Here is a 17,242-nt window from a genome sequence, read left to right on the forward strand (position 1 = left end):
AATGTATCATTATAAAAGGGGCATCATTATAAAAGGGGAAGAGGTATAATGAGGGGCTTAATAGTGATTTGGACTAGTGGGGATCTTTTGTCTTACCAGTATATATAATGTATATAGAAAGCTGTCAAAAACTGCACATCTACCAAGGCTCTCCTTGTACACAAATGTGGAAATGCAGAAAGATCCAGTATACCAGCAGTATAGCAATAACACTAATGTAAACAACCAGGACAGTTACTATTTTCCATTTAACTATGATGACTTTGAATTAACATGCCAGAATGCTTTTCAAATTGAAGGCAGGGATTATGTGATCATGCCTATTGATGCGTATGTGTTTATGCGCTTGTAACTTTGTACAAGTCCTACACCATTCAAGATAGAGACTACACTGTTGTGTTGGGAGATGTGCACAAGCTGATTTAAAATTCTGGTTCATTTTCTAGAGGCAAGGCTTGAGGTTTGGTGGTTCCACATAAAATTAGAGTAACTCTGACATTTATGGTCTGGACAAGACCCCTGTATCATGCCTCAGGGCATACAGCTGTACATGCACCCCTGGGATATACCTTGAAAACTTTATATTACCATAGTATTAGACATGAATATATGACTTGCAACCTATATTGACCACTGTGTCTATCCCTATCATCTCTCACCTTCATCCCAACCTGACTTGGCACTTTTGACACACATTTTAGGGTAGGCCAGAATAGTACAGCAATGGAGGAGAGAGATCCCTCCTAACCATTACATGGAAGTCCTGCATTCAGACTCTTTGAAATTTTTCTGAGAGCTCTTTAAATTATATGTCCAAAAATGGCAGGGGTGGGATGATCAGGCACATGACCCGGTTTTATTCCTTCATTTAAAAATCATTTAACCAGCTGCTGCTTGATGGAAGTTGGCAGTGCCTGATATATTGTATATATATGCAATTAATTTTTACTGCACTCATTAAAATGCTGTTGAGAGGGCTTTAAATTACTTGTCAATAGATGACAGTCATATGCAAGAGAACTTGTATTTTTTTTACTTCTCATCTGAGGTTCCCTCATTTTTGCATCAAAATATAAAATGTATTAAATTATAAATTACTGTGCCCATTTTGAAAATTTATAACAAGCATTTTATATGTAGTCATAGGAAGATATATGTAATGGATTTTGGGGTTATTATGCCAGGGTGAATATGTGCTTATTAGCTGCTTATAAAATTGTCACTCTGCTGTTTCCTTAGCGGTACCATTTGGTGTCAGTTAAACAGGCATATCTCTTAATCCAATAAATGAATGTGCATTGAGTCTTTGTAGTGCAGGTAAAATGTCTAAATAACAAGTCAAGAGGGACCCCGAGTGGCCGAGTGGATCACTGCCATCTCACCTCTGTCTGTGCCAGTTCGAGTCTCGGATTCAGCGAGTCTCGGATTCAGCCAATGTGGGTATGTGAGAAAACTTGCCAGTAGCTTCTTGTGGGTCGGTGGTTCTTTCCGGGTCTTCCCGGGTTCTTCCTCCTCCATTAATACTGGCCGCCATGTATAGCCTATCGTGTGCTGAAAAATGGCATTAAACCCAACAACAACAAATCAAGATTTTGATGTGTAGCATCAAAGTGCATACCTTCACAAAGCTTCATGAGGTGTGAGTAGGATAGTCTGCATATTGCATGCATGGACATATTCCTCTAGGGTGTAGGTGGGGTAAGTGGTTTTTAAAGACCCTATGATGTAAATTAATGGATAAAACCAGTCCATGGGCTGGATCTGGCCTGTGGGCCATATTTTGCCCGCCTCTGGTACACAGCATATGAGAATCTTTTGTGGTAATGAGATAATTGCCAAAGGTAAAACCCTAATTTTCAGGCAGAGGAGGCTGGGTTTTTTTCCCTCAGGCTACAAAAGTTTTTTCTTTTACCTCAAGGTAGTTTATTTTTCAACTATCATAATGGAACAAAATAGGTTGTTTTTCTATAAATCAGAGCATGAATATTTTACAGCTATTTGAAGTTCAGAAACTTAATTTTAAAAGTTCCAGACCGATACCCCCTCCCCATGAAAATTCCTAACTAATGCCAATAAAATTCATTGAAGCATAAAATATGGGGTACTTCCACAGTGAGATAAATGTGCAGGATGGATGTCTCTTCACCAAGTTTAATTATATTAGATAAAGATAATACTGGATAATATAATATGTACATAGCATACAAAGAAATATGGTCATGAATCAAATGATAAACTTGACCCGAGCCAGTAAAATATGAAATATAGGTCACTTTGTTTGTTTGGTATAACAGAGATGTATACAGTGATCTAGCTTAATGACTCAAGCATGAACATTTGAAATATAATGTAACCAAATTTAATGTAGTGCGATGTATTCATCACAGTGACCTACTTTTTTGATGAGGGTTTACTATTCATTAAGATGAATGCCTTCAGTCCGTTTTATGATTCCCTGTATAACAGCACGTATACTGGAGGCAAAAGACCTAGTTGGCATTATACCTGGACCACAACTATTAAAGAACTTTTTTTAAACATTGATATTTTTCTGGACAAAGGATAAGACTGGATGTGAGCAAGAAATGTTAAGGAATGACAGTATGCCACTTTGTGTACTTCTCAGGATTTATTACTCTGGATTTGAGATCTTCTTGAAATGGACTGTTTGATGACTAATTGTGTCCTTTTTATTGATAACATACTGTAGAATAAATATACAACTAATAATATTTTTGTACTTTAAAAAATTATCCATTTTAAGGTGTTGTTTTTACAAATATTTCTCTTACAGCAGTGCATGTTAGTAGCAAACATGCATGCAAAAAATTGTGTGAACATGTTTCTGAAATTGTTTGTGAAATCTCTGTTTGTTGGATTAATACATGTTTGATAAATGAAAATGAATCCTGAGAGGTTTTTTAAAAAAATAAGTTTTATTAGTTTAACAGTAAGGTTAATTGCAACATTTGTAATAGGAATGATGTGGATGAAATGAACAAGAGCACTATACACAAGAATATGGCCTAATGGCTGCCTGGTGCCAAGCAAATTTAAGTATTCCAAAACAAGGATAAGCAAAATATGGTTTAGCGAAATGAAAAGTCATGTTTTTTATATATAATCTGAACTGTGCAGTTTGAAAAAGCCAAAGTCTTAAAATGGAAGATAAGCACATTTCAGTGAAAAATGGTTGCCTCCATTAGTAGACTGAACTTTTAATACTTTCTTAATAAAAGAAATAAGCCAAACTTGAATATGATGACGCTTTAAGCAGAGCTACTGTCTACCCACCCTTTCCTTGAATATTGGTCAGTTATGGTAATTAATTGAGAAGGTTAACAAAATTATAGCAATACAAATGTACTTCTCCATCAACCCACCCACCCACCACCTCACACCCATACTGCGATTCAGGTAATCAGAAGGAGGGCAGTCATTCAAAGTGTGCAGATTCTTCTCACCTGTTATAACTTCCAGGATTCCACAAATGGTAAAAATGAATCTTTTCTTAAGACAGAAAAAAAGAAGCAGAGCAGCCACCACAATTAACATCAGAAGTGCTGCCACCCCGACAAAGAAGGAGCAGGCTCTGTAGGAATCATTCAGGAGTGAATTGAAATCTACCCAAGACCCACTGCATTCATAACTTTCTCTGGCATTGTCAGGGTAGCAGTATTTGTAGACTCCATGATGACCATATCCAGGGCTTTGAGGAGTATCCCCAATCCACTGGGGTTGCACGAAAACAACAATGTTCATAACACACCAAACGATAGACAGAAGGCCCCATAGAACAGAAATTGCTCTGTATTCCCGCATGTACCTAAAATGGTACAATTGGACAGTATCTGGATTAAATTTAGTATCAATTGTGGACATTTTTGTCCAGTGTCCTCTTTTCTGTCTCTCTGTGTATGGTCCTTGGCCAGAGTATCAAGATTCAATCAAATGAATGAGCAGGATTGTTCACAGTCAAGGGTGAGGTCGGTTAGCACTGCTACTGACATTATAGCCAGTGATTTGCATTGGAAGACAAATTTAGAACCATTCACTTCACTGCTTCCTAAGAACTGGTTTAACAAGTTTTGTACCTGAGTGCAGTGAGCCATGTGTTGAGTACCTGTGTGTTGACTGTGGCATCTATAAATAACCTTAAGCATGGATTATTGTCCATTCATAGGTCAGAGGTCAACAGGAATAGCTGAAAGCCACATGGTTGATGACAGATAGTGTCTGCTACAGTTTTAAGTTGGTAATTTCTCATATTTTTATAAAACAAATTGTAAATGATTTGTGAAATTAATTTTTATTTATTTATTATAGTAGGTGCACTGCTTGGTTCATAGTTGCACATGTTAAATACAATTCCTTGTTTCTAAAATCTTTATCTCCATGCTTCCTCAGTTTGCTTACCTTCACTGAAGTTTGAACTTTTTGGGTAGGTCAACCAGGCACAGGTCACTTTGGTATGGCATACTTGTTTTCATGCTTCAGGGGTTCCAGTCTGACTTGTGTTGACATCTATGTTAATGCTTCACACATGCTGATCTTCAGATGTATGAGCCATTGAGGCATTATTTAAATTTTTATAAAATCAACCCAGCCTTTCTATCACCACGCCATGGGCTGATAAAACTTCTAAAAGTGTTGGAACAGTTCATATTGATGTATGGTTTTTACCAGAAAATTTCTTATGATGACAGTCATTATATTGCTCAAAAATATCTGAGATAACTTCAGCACATGGCAGATGAAAAGAAGTAACTTGCTAGACTCCTATAAATTCTTTTTGGCCAGTAGAGTACCAGTCTCTTTGAGGGACTTTTTAAAAAAAAAAACATTTAGTACTGCCGACTCTGAATACTTGATAATTGTTCATTCAGACAATCAGAACTTCTCTATAATGTACAACTTCATTCTGACAATCAGAACTTCTCCATAATGTACAACTTCATTCTGACAATCAGAACTTCTCCATAATGCACAACTTCATTCTGATAATCAGAACTTCTCCATAATGTACAACTTCATTCTGACAATAAGAACTTCTCCATAATGTACAACTTCATTCTGACAATCAGAACTTCTCCATAATGTACAACTTCATTCTGACAATAAGAACTAATCCATAATGTACAACTTTATTCTGACAATAAGAACTTCTCCATAATGTACAACTTCATTCTGACAATAAGAACTTCTCCATAATGTACAACTTCATTCTGACAATCAGAACTTCTCCATAATGTACAGCTTCATTCTGACAATAAGAACTTCTCCATAATGTACAGCTTCATTCTGACAATCAGAACTTCTCTATAATGTGCAACTTCATTCTGACAATAAGAACTTCTCCATAATGTACAGCTTCATTCTGACAATCAGAACTTCTCTATAATGTACAACTTCATTCTGACAATCAGAACTTCTCCATAATGTACAGCTTCATTCTGACAATAAGAACTTCTCCATAATGTACAGCTTCATTCTGACAATCAGAACTTCTCTATAATGTACAACTTCATTCTGACAATCAGAACTTCTCTATAATGTACAACTTCCTATATTGCAGAATATGTTTAAAACACAGCTTTGTTCATGTCTGTTAAAGGAAGTGATACTTACTTACTTACATTGGATTTATGTGGCTTTTGCACATATGTGCATGTGCCACTGTAAGTGATACTCTTTTTACTTGACTTAATATACCTACAAAGGTGGTGCTCTACAGTTTCGTATTTTGCATAAGGGTTAGAATTTTAAAGAAAAAGAATTTCCCCGGGTTTCCTCACTGGTTGTACTAGCTATTTAAAAAGACCTTGTATATCTTGGGTATTGTTCAAAGAACCTTCAATTCCCATTATTCTGGTGTATGATTGATATGTGTAATATGGGTTATAAAGTATACAGCTTGGCCTTGCTCCAGATGTGCACCTTTCAAAAAACCTGCTAGCTCCACTTGGTCATTTTCACTTCCTGAACTTCATAGGTAAATTGTAAAAATAAAGAGCTGATAACTTATATACTTTTTTATATATATTTGGTAATTCATCCATCGCACTTTCAGAAGCTGGTATTGTCCAGTTTGGCAAAATTCATTTTCCCTATTTTAATAAGTGTAATAATTCAGGGTGATTTTTTTTAGCACAAGGGAGCAGTCATTTTAGTTAGCAATGTACTAAGATTATATACAGTTTCCATAAGTACATTATCCAAAGAAATGTCAGCCATATTACATCATTGTATCATAGAGGTTTCCCAACATTCTCTCCACTGTGCATGTTTCAAATGCAAACAACTTCACCTTACATGTCACTCTCTTAAAAGTACATAATAACTGGTGAGTGCTCCCAAATCAAATAAATTATTTTTTATATACCCCATTCATGACTTCCTATGCAGTTGCGTGTGTGGTTTGGATATTTATGTGGCTTTAACAAGTTTAGTGATATCAGTACAGTGTCTGCAGGGTGGCAGATCATAGTGATGTCTGTGATGTCTTGCACTGGGGCATCATGCCACAGACATATAGTCTCATGTTCCACCAAGTCACATTCTCCTGACACCAGGCCAGTCACTGTTTTCTGAATGCTGAGCACTAAGGGGGCGTTCACCAGTTAATATGTACTTTTGAGAGAGTGACGTATGTAAGGTGAAGTAGTTTGCATTTAAAACATGCACAATGGGAGAATGTTGGCATACCTCTATGCTACATTAATGTAATGTGGATGATATTTCTTTGGATATTGTACGTTTGAAAATTTTACATGATTTAAGCACACTGCTAACTAAAATGACTGCTCCCTTGTGTTAAAAAAATCAGCCTGAATTATTCTCAAGTACACTATACATAGCAGATATTAAAATAGGGAAAATGAATTTTGCCAGACTAGACAATATCAGCTTCTGAAAGTGCAATGAATGAATTACCAAATATATAGAATGTAAAAAGAAGTCATCGGCTCTATTTTATACAATTTACCTCTGAAGTTCAGGAAGTGAAAATAACCAAGTAGATCTAGCACTTTTTTGAAAGGTGCACATCTGAAGTAAGGCCAAGCTGTATACTCTATAACCCATAATACACCCATCAATCATACACCAAAATAAAGGGAATTAAAGGTTCTTTGAATTATACCTAAGATATACAAGGTTTTTTTTAAATAACCAGTATAACCAGTGAGGAAAGCCTGGGAAATTCTTTTTCTTTAAAATCCTAACCCATGCAAAATACGAAACTGTAGAGTGCCACCTAAGTGAGGCAGCAGCTAGTACCATTTGTATAAGTCATTGGATTATGACTTTGCAGGGGTTTGAAGCCGTGATCTTCTGTGTCCAAGGTGGACGTTCTAACCACTTTGGCCACCGGAGCAGTCTTCTGTGCAGTTGCATTGCATGGGGTGATCCTGTAAATTTTTCACTCATTCGGCATTGGTAAGCAATAATTGGGTGCTGATACACAAATATAGTACCCATAAATTTGTTGCTATGTAACATGACAAATAAAGCTGGTGAGTCATTATTTAACATTACATGTATTTATGTTCTGTTCATTCATTCATAAATAATGTCAGCAAAATGTAATGTTTTTATTAAATTTGTATTCATTTTAATTTAGAGACTTGCAGATTTGAGGAGAATTTGTTATTTTACTCAAGTGGTATAATATATAAACTACAGTGTTTGTATTCTTGAATATTTTGGTTTCCATGATGCATTGGGGTTGCAGTCTTTCCCCATTGTCCTTATGTCTGGCCCGCAACATCCACAGACATAATCTAAGATAATAAAGAATTATTAAAATTATCTAACCTTACTTAAACTGCTACAATAATAATAATGATAATAGTAATAATAATAATAATAATAATATCAGATCCCTAACACATGTTCATGTATTATGCATGTTCAGAAAATATAAAATGAAAAATTGGTGGGGTAGAATTGTACAAAATAAAATCTTTCTGATTACTGGAATACAATTTTTGCATTTTACTGAATGCTTAATTTCTCATCAGAAGAAAATAACTTACCAATAAGGTATTTTTAGCTCTACTTGTCATAGATCACATTGTGCACAGTTTTTCATCTATGCCTGTCATCCATCTGTCACCAGTCTGTCAGTTAACAAAAGTTTGTTGTCACTACTCCTCCTGTGCTGCTTGGAGATCACACACACACACACACACACACATGGTCTTGTTCTAATGAAAATAATGCTGCTCAAAAAAATCTTGCCATTGCCACTCCTCCTGAATGGATGGTCATATCAACATTGGATTTTTCCTAAATGAAAATGGTGCTGATCTGACATCCAGTATGGTTGGCATTGCAGCCATCTTGAAATTATTACCACTTCTGGACAGCCAGCCATATTCATGTGCACTTTTCATCAAAAGACTTCTTATGATTTTAAATTTGTCTTAAATTTAAATGATACTAATCTGACATCCAACATAACCACTACAGTGTCCATTTTGAAAATCTTGTTATCACTACTTCTAAATGGATGGTAAAATCAACATGAGGGTTATACTAAAAGACTTATTGACAATTTTGTTATCACTACTTCTCCTTTCGTATTGACATGGTGTTTCCACCAAAAGACTTCTAGCTTAATGATGTTATCTGATGTCTGATATAGTACTCACAGTGGCCAGCTTGAAGATCATATTATCAGTACTTGCCATAAATGGTCATATTTAAATGGAGATTAACTCAAAGACTTTTTAGAATGTTTTGTTGATCCAGATTAAAATTGTGCTGATCTGACATAAAATATGTGGCATAACTACTCTTCACTAGAAAGTCAATTTGTCCTAAATTTTTCATCAGAAGAGTTCATAATTGACTAACCCTCCATATGGCAACCATGATGGCTGTCATGAAAATATTGTTTTCTTTACTCTGTGCAAACAGATTGCTAGATCAACATGAGGTTTTCAAAATAGACTTCTTTTGATGTAATGTTCCTCTTTAATGGATGACCATTATGACATAAGGTTTATATTTATAACCTTCTGATGATGTCTACTTTGTCCTAATTGAAAATGGTGCAAATCTGATGTCCAGTGTGTTGACTACAGCATCTGATTTGAAAATCCCACTATTTCTTAAGAATATTAGCGATGGTTTCAACACTTCACAGTTGTCTTGAATTTCTGGAAATTATTTTTGCCTATTTGAGCATTAGTCACTTTAAAGAATTAATGCTATACGTAAAAAAAATAGTTCAGTTCTATTTTTATTTGAAAATCGTTTTGATTCAATCAGAATGCCATTGATGTGTTAAATTTTGACCTGATGCTTCAACTTCGTCACTAGAGGCAGTTGGCCTTGTGCTGCAGTCATTTTCACAATGTTTTGAGATAACATGTAAAATCTTATCCAGAGCAAGTTAATATTTTAATGAGGCAATTGTTTATTCTAAAGCCAGTTGCCCTTGGCCATGGTGTGAGTGTGGTAAGTGTCACAGGCACACTCATAATGAGAACCAGCATCTAATGGGGAATAACCTGCAATGGACAGGCCAGGCAGCCAGTGGGAATCATATGCTCTTATGCCATGCATATGCAGAAGAACTTTTAGCTTTTGTACCATTAGTAGACTGAACCCTTAAGCCTCATATTCATGATTACTATAAGCAAACAAAATCTCTATGCTGAATAGCTCATGTACATGTAACTTGGCAATATCAGATTGGAATTTGGATCTGTGAAAATATGGGCTTCATATTTTTACTATGATGATGGTCAAAAGACTTAAAAGTAAGATGCTTTAACATTGCCAAGTTATAAAAAAAATATTCAATGAAAAATGAAAAAAAATAACATTATCACAGAAGCTGTCACTTTTGTTACTAAGACTAGAAAGAACTTAGAGTGGATTTGAAGAGTTGCTTCCCTTTAGTCATTTTAATCATCTTTAAATTATATGCACATATAATGGCACTCAAAAACATTGTATTTTGCATAGGGTTAAATTTTTAAACAAAACGAAATTCCTAGGTTTCTGTCACTGGTTATCCAGGCTATTTAAAAAGTCCTTGTATATATTAAGTAAGGGGTCTGCAACATACTGCACACGTGCCACAAGGTGGCACTTAAGAGTATTTGTGTGGCACACAAAGGGCAGCCAAAAATCTCAATTTTAACAGTGTTACTCTCTTACTGGTTGCATGCGCTCATTCATTTTGTAATTTGGGTTGTAGAGTATACAGCTTAACCTTACTTCAGATGTGCAGCCATCAAAAAGCTTCTAGCTCTATTTGGTCAGTTTTACTTCCTGGACTTCATGGGTAATTTAGATACATGTAATTGCACCAAAAAAAAAAATTGAGCTGATTGCTTTTTTTTACACTTTTTATATTTTTTATATATATATTCATTCATTGCACAACCTGAAGCTGGTATTGTCTTGTCAGGCAAAATTTGTTTTTCCTTTTTTAATAGTTGCTAAAGATAATGTACATTAGACTGCTAAAGACTAATTCAGACTGGTTTTTCGAGCTTATGGAAGCAGCCATGTTGGTTAGCTGTGTGTTTAGATCATGTACAATTTCCACAAGTACAATATCCAAAGAAATTTCATTCACAGTTCATGAAAGTAACATTGAAGCAAATGTAAAGTATGTTTAATCGGCTTTACTCATAATTTGGCCAATTATTGGAACAATTGGTATAATCGGTATCGGCAGAAATAATCGGTGCCGAAGTAAACAAATTTCCAAAATATAAATGTAATCATAACATTCATTTTGACATGTCTTGAATTTTAAATCAAAATTAAATAGTGGAAATTAAGGAATAAACATTTGATTTGGGGGCTAATTGAAAGACAGTATATCCTTAAAAGTAAATATTTTTTAACACACTTGCTTTAAACTACCGCTGATTGTCTGCTCACAATAAATTATCAATACCATGCGTGCACTCATCCCAATCACAGCAGCCAATAAGGCCTCGCATGGCTGTTGAACTTCTAGCAAAGACATTACAGGGATGGTCCTGGCTTTTAAAAAGTTGTCACTCCAAAAAGTCGCCAATCTCAATATTTTGTTGCCATTTTTCAAAAAATGTCACCGGAATAAGTAGTGAATATTTTTCCAAGCTTATTAATGCAATAGGCAATGAAAATTGAAAAAGATGGGATAGTTATTACTTTATTGACAACAAGCAATACAGCCAAAATAACTCATTAAATGACTGTTTTGCACTACTTCCATGCTCTTTGCATTGCGCATCATCACCGTTAGTGCATAGGTCTAACTGTTGTCACCTGAAATAAATGCATTATCAAATATAAAATCTCTACTTTCCTAGTCTCTTTTTTTTAAAAAGGTATTAAGCAGATCTATATTATGTATATTATTTTCCAAATAAACCACTCCGGTGGCCTAGTGGTTAGAGCGTCCGCCTCGGATGCGGGAGGTCGTGGGTTCGATCCCCGGCCGAGTCATACCAGAGACTTAAAAAATGGTACTAACAGCTGCCTCGCTTGGCGTTCAGCATTAAGAGGTTAGTGTTAGGACTGGTCGGCCTGGTGTCAGGATAATGTGACTGGGTGGGACATCATGCTACATGTCTGCGGCATGATGCCCCAGTGCTAGACATCACTATAAACTGCCACATTGCAGACATCGTAGTGATATGACGGAAAAATTGTTAAAGCTACATTAAAAATCAATATCACACATCACATTTTCCAAATAATAGTTTTGTAAGAAGCTGTATTTAGATAATGACTTTTTAACACTAATTCCTATGATTGTTCTTTGCAATGTAAGAAAAGTGACGTATAATGCGACCGTAGATTTCACACATTCAGGAATTAATTCCCCCCCCCCCCCTTTTTTTTTTATTATGGCTAGCCTCACAAAGTACATCTCCGTCAACTAGGAGTTCAGAAATTTATTTTTGCCACGCTTTACATGCTTTGCTTGTTCGTGAGTGAATTGCTTCCTAAATTTCAGGAATGATCACTGAATATTGTAGATTTTTTCTTGACAAGCAAATTATGATCTCCATTCCCACCAATGAAACTTACAGAGTAAACTTGACCTGGCATTACTGTACCGTATATATAAGCATTGATTACCATCATTAAATTAAAAGAAGGAATGAAGAAACATATCACAGAGCATATGTGCCCCCCCCCTCCCGAAAAAAACTAATTTGGAATAAATATGTTATTTAGTAAAGACTTTTATTTGCATATATGATTTAACAATAAGAAATAATGTGGGATATAATATGTGGGAAATAGTTACCACATGTATGATAGCTTGAGACCTCATTTGAACTGTTAACATAAATCCACACCCATTTTGGGCATTGTTAGTTATCGTAAAAATAGGTCATGGTTTACTTGTCAATCAAATGCTAGTGCTTTCACTAACTATAGAACATGCAGTTTCTTGAAATGATCAGTTTCATAATTGGTATTGGCAATTTTAATAATCGGCTATACGCGGTATCAGCATAATCAGCAAAAAGTGACTTTTCAGTTCTGTTCATTTATAGGATAGTTGACTGTATATTTGTCCCATGCTTTTCATTGAAAACAATGGATTTAAATTGGATCATTCCATCCATTTGTCCTGTAAGGGTGTCCATTTCACTATCAATTCCAAACAATAACTAGCTTAATTATTATTGAATTAGAACCAAATTGAGTATGCAGGTTGAAGCCATTAACTTTCTTTTCTGCAAAATAGCTTTCTTTATTTGTTGAATTTCAAGAAAAATGTGGCATGCAGTTTAATAATAACAAGACCTTGGCCAAGTTTGAATGCCCGTATTCTACAGCTTCTTCTAGCAGAGTTGAGGCCCCTGTTTGTCAGTTCCATATACTTTTGTTTCTGGATATTGAGGGGCCCCGAGTGGCCGAGTGGTCTAAAGCGCTCTTCGTTACGGATCACTGCCATCTCACCTCTGTCTGCGGCGGTTCGAGTCTAAGATTCAGCCAATGTGGGTATGTGAGAAAGCTTGCCAGTAGCTTCTCGTGGGTCGGTGGTTCTTTCCGGGGTTTTCCCGGGTTCTTCCTCCACCATTAATACTGGCCGCCATGTATAGCCTATCGTGTGCTGAAAAATGGCGTTAAACCCCACAACAACACAACAACTGGATATTGACTCCACAACATATAATTAGATTTCAAGCAGATTTAATAGGCAGAGTGTTATTGGAGGGACCTAAACTGGTTTTTGATTGTGAGTAATTTAGAGTTGACTTTATGCATGTAGCATCATCTTCCAGGAGAGATATGGACCTTGATTGTTTGCAAGCGTCTGCTTTCCATTCTGAGCAATAACTGCATTCATTTTTGTATTTCAACCAAATTTTGTATGCAACTCTGTGTTATTGACACCTTAGTAAAATTTGATTTTCTGCCTGTTCTAAATCATCATTTAGCATCCTGATGATTTTTGTACCCACTGAAATTTGTTTCCACACTTTGATTCTCAAAATAAATTTTATATGCAGCTGTAGACTAATAGATCAGCTTTCTACATTGTTATTTAATAGTGCTATGGTTACTGAATCATAAAGCATTGTAATTTCTTTTCAGTATATTTGCTCTCCAAATGTTTTTATTTTCAAGTAAATTTTGCATGCAGCTTTATTCTGATGAGACCATGCCTGGGTTTGATTGTCAGTATTCTCTGTCATCAGGTAGCATCTTCCTTTATAAATGTACTTTAACTCATTTGCTGTAGCAACATCATCCCTTAGCCTTTTTCTTTACATAAGTTACCACTCAACAATATGAAAAGCAGGGACAGAATTTCTTGGAACTTGCTTGTTTACCACATTGGCACATGAAAAGTTCTCTTAAAGGATAGTGAATTAAACCAGTTTCAATACACCTCTGCGCTCTGTGCATCCAATTTTGTTTTAAAGCTAATGAAATTTGTAATTTTTACCAAAGCTAATGAGGTATTCCCATACCATTCAGTTCTACTTGTGATTGGATATTTTTAGTTTTTACTTGATCAAAACAAAACTAAACTACAACAGAACCCATCATTTGTGACTATTTTAAAATAATAAGACCACTTCTGACAGCAACCACCTTTTGTAAGTCCCATTTCATTATCTTGGATGGGTATCTCTAATGAGTGAGATCCATGCTTATTAATAAGGTGATCTTGAAGCTGAGTGGCTGAACTTGTTACCATTCTGGAAGCCATATTTAAAATCAGATTTTGATTACACTTGGGAATATTTGCTTACATCATCAAGATTTTCTACATGTTTGATAGTGAATGATAAGCACACTTATTGAACACTTGATTATAAATCAGATTTGCTGAGTTTGTTACCACTCTGGAAGCCATATTTCTGATCAGATTTTGATCAAAGTTGAAATATTGCCTTACATCATCAAGACCAAATGAATGGTTATGAAAGTGAATGTGATCCTTGCATATTAATGACGTAGTTTTACATCTGATTAGCAGAGTTCGGTAAGGCTCCGAAACCCATATTTACAATCTGTAATTTGTGATCTGATATTGATTAAAATTAGTTATTATGGGTCTATCAGCACATGATAGGCTATAAATGACTGCCAGGATAATTGGTGGAGGAAGAAAATATGGAAAACCTCGAGAAGAACCAATAACCCATGATGAAGCTACTGGCAAACTTTCTCAAATACCAATGATGACTGAAACTGAGACTTGATCCCACATGGACAGAGGTGAGATGCCGGTTATCTGTAAAGGCAAGTGCATTAGACCATTTTGTGACCTGGGGCAATTGATTAAACTTGGAATATATGCATCTGTAATCAGGATCTGTATCTAAGATGTGCATTAGTGATGCATTTTAATGAGGTTATTTTGCATCTGATTGACTGGGCTTGTTACCACTCTTGAAGAGATGTGTTTTTTATAATCAAGATTTTGGATGACTTCAGTCAGCAATAAAGTGTGCATATTAGTTGTGCCTTCATCTTTAGAAATAAATATTCTCAAGATATAATAAAGTGGATGAAATCAACATGAAATGCTTGCGAGATAATTTTCATTGGGTATGTTGTTACACTACTAAATAAGTTTGATAAGTAAAATGGTCAACTGTTTATCATTGTCACATAAATCATTTGCTTTTGTGATAATAATAATAATAATAATAATAATAATAATAATAATAACAATAATTTATTTATAGAGGGTTACTCATTAGTCAAGGACTATTCTCCCTTGAGACCTTCTTAAGAAGAGTATAACAATGCACATTATATGAAGATACCAGTAATTACATGTTTATATATGTTTAATATTAAAATACTAAATTCCATTATCTATTAGAAGCACATACATGCTCATGATATCTCTTCTTAAATACTCTAATATTTTCAGCAGATTTTACATGTAGTGGAAGCTTCTTCCACAGAACTGTACCATAGTATTGGAAGCTCGTTTTAAATTGCTCTGTTCATGGTTTTGGTGTTAGAAGGTTTCCATGTGGTATTGATCTCAACTGGTATTGAGTTGAAAAAGGCCTGAAGATACTCTGGTTCAGTTTCATGTAGACATTTATATACAGTAACTGCCTTGTGAAAATCTATCCTGTCATATATTGTGAACCATTTGAGTTCTGTAAATAATGATTTTGAGGGATGATCAACAGATGCATCTAAAATTACATGTGCTGCTTATTTCTGAAGTTTACAAATCCTGTCAAGTTCAGATTTAGCACAGTTTCCCCATACATTAGAACAATAATCCATTGTTGGAAGAATATATGACTTGTAGTATAGATTGCAAGTTCCCATAGGTAAATATTTCTTGATTCTGCTGAGAAGGGCAATTTTGGATGACAGTGTTTTACAAAGCTTATCAATATGGTCATTCCATAATAAATTATTATCTATGGACACACCTACAAGCCTTTCATGTTTGACATTTTCTAATGGATGATTATTTATTGCAAGAGATAGTTTTGGGTTCCCTGACTTGTGTAGCTTTTGTGATGTCCCCAAAATCATACATTTTGTTTTACCTTCATTAATTACCATCCTATATTGTTGTGCCCAGTTTTGGACTCTAATAAGGTCTGAGTTTAATCTCATTTGGATAACTTCAGTATCAGAACTAGATATATACAAAGTTGCATCATCTGCAAACAAATCTGTATTAGTGTCTGAAGTTTATAAATCCTGTCAAACTGAGATTTAGCACAGTTTCCCCATACCTTTGAACAATAATCCATTGTTGGAAGAATATAAGTAGTGAAGGGGGATACCCTACGTACAATGGGAATTAGCATTACAGAACCCCTTGGGACAATCTACGTACAATGGAAATTTAACATGGCGAAAAATTGTGGGACAATCTACGTACAAGGGGAATTAACATGGGAATAAATCGTGGGACAATCTACGTACAAGGGGAATTAACATGGGAATAAATCGTGGGACAATCTACGTACAAGGGGAATTTAACATGGGAATAAATCGTGGGTCAATCTACGTACAAGGGGAATTTAACATGGGATTTTTTTTAAAATTTTAAAAAAAGGGGTAGGCAATGGAAAGGCTATCTCTTTTCGAGAAATATGGGGGCCCTGAAAAGGGCCTTTGGGTTTTCTTCTGCTTCTAATTTCTTCTTTTCCTCCACCAACTTCTTATTTTATCTCCAACACTCTTTCTCTTCTTTTTTTTCTCCTCCTCTTCTTTCTTCTCTTCCTCCTCTTCTTTCTTCCTCTTCTCATTTTCTTCTTCTTTTTCAATTTTTTCGTTCCATATTCTTATTCTTATCTTTTCCTCTTCATCCTCCTTCTCCTCCTTTATTTCCTTCATCACACCACTAATCTTGTCCTTTGCTTTTCTTAAGTTGTTAATTTCCATCTTTACACGATGGGGACTATAGGAATAATGGTCTTCAACGAGTCTTATTAGCATCTGTTCCATTATTCCTAAGTTGTCTAAAACGTCTTGTAAGGTTTGTATTTTGTCCATTTGGTTTGACGCCATCTTCTTTTTATTCTTTGCAGAATGGTTTGAACAACGAACACTGTGGGTTCTTATAGTGAAAGCGCGAACGTGAAGGAAAACATCCCCCTAAAGAACATAAAATGGATCTTACCTAGATCATGACCCAACAACGCGCGGACGTGAAGGAAAACATCCCCCTACTTTTTTCATTTCATATAATAAAACCCTAACTATACTCTTCACATACGCTAAGAAACCCATAATCTACTATTCACACAAACATACCTCAGCTCTT

General features: G+C 35.3%; 1 protein-coding gene across 3 annotated transcripts in view; it reads right to left on the reverse strand.

Annotated features, from left to right (window-relative positions):
- The window catches only part of LOC149787872 (LHFPL tetraspan subfamily member 3 protein-like), a 46,967-nt gene that overhangs the window by 8,191 nt on the left and 21,534 nt on the right, over positions 1-17,242 (reverse strand). The window contains exon 2 of one of the 3 annotated variants that reach the window (XM_089974108.1): positions 3,465-3,768. The exons of 1 other annotated variant lie outside the window; for it this stretch is intronic. In XM_089974108.1, the coding sequence (XP_089830234.1) occupies positions 3,465-3,768 (304 nt within the window). Of the gene's footprint in view, positions 1-3,464; positions 4,027-17,242 lie in introns of those variants that run through there. One more of the 3 variants, XM_089974107.1, reaches the window with a different exon arrangement.

This window comes from Sinohyriopsis cumingii, chromosome 11 (genome assembly GCF_028554795.1).
Source record: "Sinohyriopsis cumingii isolate HCF-2022 chromosome 11, ASM2855479v2, whole genome shotgun sequence".
Lineage (NCBI taxonomy): Eukaryota > Metazoa > Mollusca > Bivalvia > Unionida > Unionidae > Sinohyriopsis > Sinohyriopsis cumingii.